At 45.1% G+C, this 7,129-nt stretch overlaps 1 protein-coding gene across 1 annotated transcript; it reads right to left on the reverse strand.

Moving 5' to 3' along the window:
• Positions 1 to 2,854: 2,854 nt before the first annotated feature.
• SFT2D3 (SFT2 domain containing 3) lies at positions 2,855 to 7,026 on the reverse strand. The gene is made up of 2 exons (XM_054991300.1): positions 6,932 to 7,026; positions 2,855 to 5,971 (listed from the first exon to the last, which is right to left on the reverse strand). Exon 2 carries the CDS (start codon positions 5,676 to 5,678, stop codon positions 5,031 to 5,033), a length of 648 nt encoding a protein of 215 aa, XP_054847275.1. The 5' UTR covers positions 5,679 to 5,971; positions 6,932 to 7,026; the 3' UTR covers positions 2,855 to 5,030.
• Between the last annotated feature and the right edge of the window lie 103 nt (positions 7,027 to 7,129).

Consider the following 7,129-nt stretch of genomic DNA (forward strand, 5'->3'; position numbering starts at 1 on the left):
TGTGCCCTACTTCTTTGGCCTTCCAGGCAAATGGCTGGCCGCGCACGAAGCAGGATGCTGGACTAGATGGACGACTAGGCCGATCCAGCAGGGCTCTGAGTTTCCTGTGGCTGTCCCCTGGCAGCCGCACCCTCTGTTCCTTCAGGGTCCAAGATCCATGGCCTTTATTTATATTGTCAATTTTTTGTATTTCAATATACATTTTAAATGCTATTATAATGTTTTACATGTTTTTACATTTGTCATTTCCTAGCTTGAGGGTCCTTTTTGGGTGAAAATGCAGCATAAAAAGGTTTTAAATAAATTTCAGACACTTTGAGCTCACCTTTTCCAAGGACTCGAGGTGGCTGTCACATTTAAAAGAGTGAGAATAAAGCAAACAATGAAAATTCTCCATAACACTGAGATTGAAGCAGATGACAGAAAGCCCTTTATCAGCTGCAAGTTCTGTCTAAATAATTCAGTCATGCCCTGCTGTCAAAGTACTAGGATTGCCAACTCCAGGTTGGAAAATTCCTGGAGGTTTGGGAATGCAGCCCGGAGCGGCTGGGGTTTGCAGTGGGGCAGGGCCTCCGCAGGGTGTAATGCCATAGATTCCATGTCCTAAAGCCGCCGTTTTCTCCAGGGGGAACTAAGCTCCGTAATCTGGAGATCGCTTGTAATACTGGGAGAATTCCTGGCCCCACCTGGACGTTGGCAACCCTATGAAATGATAATAACGTCGGGGCTTTCCTGACCTACACCCCGCTAAGGAGCTCCTGCTGAGAAAATTTTGAAATGAGCAGATACTGCCCTAATTGAGTTGCAGGAGTGCAGTCCAGTCACTGGCAAAGTTCCATCTACAGAAACGTGGCTGATTCTTTTTGTCACCTGTTTTATTTCACCTATTTTGTCACCTGTTTTATTTCAAAGATATTTATTGCTTAAGTGCTTATTGTTTAGCCTTATTCCAGGTTGTGATTCGTAATGACTTCCACAATACTGTTATGTATTATGTTTTAATAATTAAGAAACAAGAATCAGAAGCATTTCATTTGCCAAGAGGACCGAGAAAGGATTGCCGCCTGGCCCATTTTCACTTTGCATCGTCTGCACCTTTGGCAGGCCAGGCAGCTTGACCTCTGTCTTTCAACCCATGACCTAACGACAGTGATCCATGCAATGGTCACCTCCAGGTGGGGCTACTGTAACTTGCTCTACACAGGGCTTCCCTTGGGCCTGACCTAGAAATTACAGTGGGTCCAGAACGCTGCTGCATGTGTCCTGATGGGTTAGGGCACACATCACTCCAATCTTGCAGCAGCTACACTGGCTCCCCATGGAGTTTTGGTTTTAACCTATAAAGCCCTCAGCAGACTGGGACCAGCATACCTGAGGGATCGCCCCTCCCCATATGTACCCTGGAGGACACAGATCAGCGGGTGGTCCCTGGCCCCAGGGAGGCTCGGCTGGCCTCAACTAGGGCCACAGCGTTTTCAGTCCTGGCCCCTACCTGGTGGAACTCTGTCGGAGGATATTTGGGCCCGCCAAAATCTTGTTTCCTTTTGGCAGGCGTGCAAGACAGAGATGTTCCACCAGGCATATGGTTAAGGCCGGTATTAAGTCCATCAAATGAGCCTCCCTACCAATCTCCTGCTAGCAGGGGGGCTATATAGTCATCTCCATAGTGACCTGTCTTCCACACAGGAAATGCTACAGAGCGATATCAACTTGCACCTCCCTCTTTTTCTGTTTGGTGGGCAGGGCAGAGTGAAGGGGGCCCCATCTTGGGATGTCAGAATTTATATCTGTTGGGATTTTTAACTACTGAAAATTATACTTTAAGACTTCTAATTTTATTGTTTCATTCCTTGTATTTTCATTATTGTTGAAACTCACCCTGAGCCTGCTTGTGGGGAGGGCGGGCTAAAAATTAAATAAATAATTACATAATACAGAAGATCAACTTTGTTCAGGAGCACTGAGACTTATAAAGGCAGGTCACACACGAGAAAACACAACTTGCCTTAAGTCAATTATGTTGCTTTGATACTGACAGAAAAGAAGTCTCAGTTTTTGAACTGAAAAAAAGATTCTCCTGGATTTTAGTTCTGTTGTAGGTTATACAGTACCTATAACAGCAGGACTTAGAAGTACAACTATGATTACTATGCACCAGAGAGTACAAACTACATACCTGGAAGCCTGCTCATTATTTCCCAGGAAAAAAGTCATGGCTGGTGAATCTACATTGAATAAATGCATTTATGGCTACTTTTGTCACTTGGGTATCCAGGATTAATCAAACATATAAAGTATGCCTAAAGTGAAAGTTTGCTCCTTCCTCAAGTACTAACCCAACCAGTGCAGACTGAAAACTTTATTGTACCTGGATAAAACTTCTGCTTTATCTGGAACACGCAAAGTCAGAAGTCAGGTAAGTTTAAACACAAGTCTTGCAATTTTCTAATGGAAATAAGACCACCATTTGCTCTGAGCTAAGCTACAAGAGACAAATTACATGAGGAGGAGCACGTGAAGGGAGTCGCAATGTTAGCCGGGAAGCTGAGTTTTAAAAGAGATTAATCAAAAAGAGTCCAGTAACACCTTTAAGACTAACCAACTTTATTGTAGCATAAGCTTTCAAGAACCACAGCTCTCTTCCTCACATGCAACTTTATTGTAGCATAAGCTTTCGAGAACCACAGCTCTCTTCCTCAGATGCAACCTGACGGTTGCATCTGACGAAGAGAGATGTGATTCTCAAAAGCTTATGCTACAATAAAGTTGGTTAGTCTTAAAGGTGCTACTGGACTCTTTGATTTTGCTACTACAGACTAACACGGCTAACTCCTCTACACTTAAAAAGAGATCTGACGGCTTTGTCAATTTCCCCTCTCTACAGAGCCAGGGATATGGAGGCTCAGAGGGGTTGTTAATTTCCTCTTTGCCTCCCCTGTCAATTTCACCTCCCCTTCTAAGAGGCGAAGAGAAAATAAAAAAAAACCCTCTAAACAGATTTCCCTAACCCTAACCCTTCTGATCTCTTTTCAAACTCAGCTTCCCGGCTAACACTGCGAGTCCCTCCACGTGCTCCTCCTCCTCATCTAATTCGTCTCTTGTAGCTTGGCTCTCTGTCATTTAAGCAATGGCTGCGCTAGGCTGTTTTCAGTGAGTGGCCAACTCTTGGGTCTACCAAAAAGGTGCAAATTTTACTTCATTTATACACCACCTTACTCCCTAATAACCTGGCTTACATCATTCTCCTCTCCTCCATTTTATCCTCACAACCAGCCTGTGAGGTAGGTTAGGCTGAGAGTGTGTGACTGTCCCAAGGTCACCCAGCAAGCTTCCATGGCAGAATGGGGATTCAAACCTGGTTCTCCCTGACCCTAATCTAACAGTGACCCTAACCACTACACCATGTTCTCGTAATAGTATTCCCCAGCATTATAACCAAACCGTTAGAATGCAGCACCAAAACCTGCCACATCTGATTCAAGTACTGAAACAAATCTGAACAGCCAGGCAAGCAAGGCAACGGAGTGAAGGAGCAAGCAAATACTGTGTGATTGTTTGTAGATCCATTCACACCAAAAGCTTGCCCAAGAGGAAAACACGAAAGACTGTATTCTAGGAAAATTCTGTAGCAACTATTTAAATGCTACAGCAGAGCTGAGAAACCTGAGTAACTGCAGTTAAACTTTAAACTAAAGCAAAAAGTGAAAGTAACTTTTTCTTTAAAAGGGTTTAACATTTAAAGGGCTGTTGCATACATAAAGCCAGGTGGAACATACTTTGCCTTCAGTTTCTGCACTTCTAGAGGGTAGAAAATTTTTTGGCAACAATGAAGTCATAGTGTCTCAGTTGTGCACAACTGGACCAACTTTGTGACCATTCAACCACCTCCAGTTCTAGTCTAGTCTAGTTCTCTGCAGTAGCCACAGAAGCAATAAAAAGGAAGAAAGTGGGCAACTGTGTAAATTGAGATCGTATGCTATAAAACTTGTGTACTGGAATATTTTTGGCGCGAATTATTCAAGGCAATGACAGAAATGGGATTAGTAAAACATTTTGGGATGGAAGTGTTGGTATGTTATTGCATAATCCAAATAACTGCGTTAACAAATATTATGGTTGCATTGGAGCATTGTACTCAAAAATATCGTTAAACTAGAGATCCAACATAGCTTTGAATGTCAGGAATCTTCAATTTTTTTAAATAAAAAAAATAGAAAGTTTTAATACAAGTCCTGGACTGACAGTAATACGTTCAATATTAGGTATTAGTACTTTGTATTTTTCTAAATAAGGTGTTACATAGTTTCTACAGTGGTTAAGTGGTTCTGCTGTGAATCAGCACTCTACTGGTTCGAATCCCACTCCTGCCATGAGCTCAGTGGGTGGCCTTGGGTAAGCCCCTCCTCTCAGCTCCAGCTCCCCAGCTGCATTGTGGGGATAATAATAGCAGTAACTTGTTCACTGCTCTGGGTGAGGCACTAATCTGTCTAGAAGAGCAGTATATAAGCACAGTTGTTATTATTATTAAAAATTGTATCTTGCATAAACCAAACTTAGAGTACATTGATTAACAAATAATTATAGGATACAGACAATTAATGTGGGCAAGTGCAGTAGAACATTATTCAGAATACTTTTTTTAATGTTATGAGCCCAGATTACTAGAAAGAAGGATGTGGGATCACCGTCTGCAATATAGCATGGAGTCCCCCTGTTCTTTAATCCATTGGTGTTAAAAAAGTAAAAAGAAAGGGATCATATGAAACGGGCTTTTAAAGAACAAGAGCACAGGATACAAAATTGCTTTTCCAGAATCAGAACAATGCTTCTGGAACAGAGACAACAATTCTGTGAAAGGAAGAACTGGATGTTTTCATTTCATTCGTTTTCAAAAATTAGTATCCGACTTCTTGGATTGCATCCTGTGTGGTGCATCGGCATTGAGCAGGTCTCAGGACTCTTTTGCACGAATATTAGCATTGCATGCCCACAGGCCTCTGTCCAGGAGACGGCTCAGTCAACAGCTGCCCTCAGACTGGGAGAGTTTTAGACACACGCCGCCGCACAATACTGCTCAAGAACCCTCCAATATAGCGCAGTCCGGCAGTGCCACCAGGCAATGAGCCCAGCAAATAGGCCCCGCCAGCTATTAACTGGATGCCAGCACCAAGAGTAGTGAGTAAGGTGCTCCGGAGACCAAGTGCAGCATACAGAGTAGCACCCACAGAGCCCAAGTAAAGAAGGGCCAGGCCACGGCGGTCAGGCTCACCCAGGAGACGACTTGGGCCACGCAGAAAGCCAGCAGCACCCAGTGCGAAGGCTGAGCCCAGAGACCAAAGCAATGCAAACTTTCTGAGCAACAAGAGTGAGCCATAGAGGGCAGCAAGGCCAAAGCAAAGAACCGCCAGCAGCACACACAACACGCTCCCCACCAGGCGCTGCCAACGGGACAGGCCTGTCGGCAGCCATGGGTCTGGCTCTGGCTCTGGCTCAGACGCCCAAGGCCACGTTTCTGTTGAGGGGAAGGGGTTTATCTGCCCAAACCAAGCTCCAAAGCCTGACCCACGCTCCTCCGTTTTATCTTGCAGAGGACTCTGAGATACTGATGGGACTGCCGAACCACTGGCTCCCTTCGACTGGGCCAAGTATTCTTGCAGCTGCCGGTTTAGATCCGCCATCTTGGAAAAGAGTTGGGCAGTCAGCAACTTGGCAGAGAAAAGATGTGATGCAAAGACACTCGTCTACAGGCAGGTTTTTTTTTTTAACAGGCAGTTTCTTCACAGCCCCTTGCTCAAACAGCACACTTCAAGGTTGCTGGTCACTGCCACTGAAACAGTGCCAGCACAATCCCAGAGTCATGTTGGCTGTTGTGCTGACAAAAACCAGCCCATGTTGTTCAACACCTACATGAAGCCAACATCTCTGAAGTTAGGAATTCCACATGCTCAGAGGCCCTCAGCGAGTCTTGCAACTGATGGGAAAGAAAAAGTTAAAGCAGTCAAGCAAGGATAGAGACAGCTGATACTCACAGCACAAGCCTATAACCTGTCCACTGCCTAGTCAAGAGCTTCAACTTCCAGGCAAGGCCTGGAATTACACTCTCTTAGCTGTCCTCAAACAACGCAGAACTGAGTTATTCAAAAGGGCTTTTGTATTGTTGTAGGGAGGGGGGTCTCAGATGCTTCACTTAGGGGTTAAGGACCATAGACATCACCACTATGTTGCCTTACACACTACCTGTTGTTTTATGAATTACCTGTGTTTCATGTTGTCTAATGTTAGCTGTAGAATTGCCTATGCTCTGTTTCAGCATTTCTTCAACTTTGTATTGGTTTCTTGCTAATTTGTTTATGGAAATGTCCTTGACTGTACTAATCTCACACTGTGTAATCCACCTTGAGTCTTAGTGGAAAAGGAAGACTGTAAATGACATAAATACATACATAAATAAAATGAATATTCATTTACGGAGCTATTTATACCCTGCCTTTTTCACTAAGACTCAAGGCAGACTCAAATCTTAGGAAAGCCAGTTTGGTGTAGTTGTTAAGAGCCGCAGGACTCTAATCTGGAGAACTGGGTTTGATTCCCCACTCCTCCTCTTGAAGCCAGCCGGGTGGCCTTGAGTCAGTCACAGCTCTCTCAGGGCTCTCTCAGGCGCACCCACCTTACAGGGTGTTTTGTTGTGGGGATAACAATGACATTATTTTGTAAACCGCTCTGAGTGGGTGTTACGTCATCCTGAAGGGCGGTATATATATCTAATAGTATTACTAGGTAGGCAGCCCTGCTGGAGCAAGATTCGGGTCCAGCGGCACCTTAAAGGCCAACCAGATTGGCCGGGGGTGATGGGCGGGGGGCAGCCCTCCCTCCTTCAGTCCGGACCATCCGCCTGACCCCCACCCACCAACAGCTTCCCATTATTCCTCACCTGACAGAAAAGATGGCGACCCCCGACCTCCCTCCTTCCTTCCTTCCTGTCCCGACCAACGATTCTAACGACTGTTGGAGAAAGGCAGCCGCCTCTCCAACGTCACTGGACCCACAACATCCCTCAGTAAAAATGGCGCTCTCGACGCTTCCGTTTCCTCTTCGGAACGCGAAGGGCGCTCCTGTCGCGGAGGAAATG

Source organism: Eublepharis macularius, chromosome 11 (assembly GCF_028583425.1).
Source record: "Eublepharis macularius isolate TG4126 chromosome 11, MPM_Emac_v1.0, whole genome shotgun sequence".
NCBI lineage: Eukaryota > Metazoa > Chordata > Lepidosauria > Squamata > Eublepharidae > Eublepharis > Eublepharis macularius.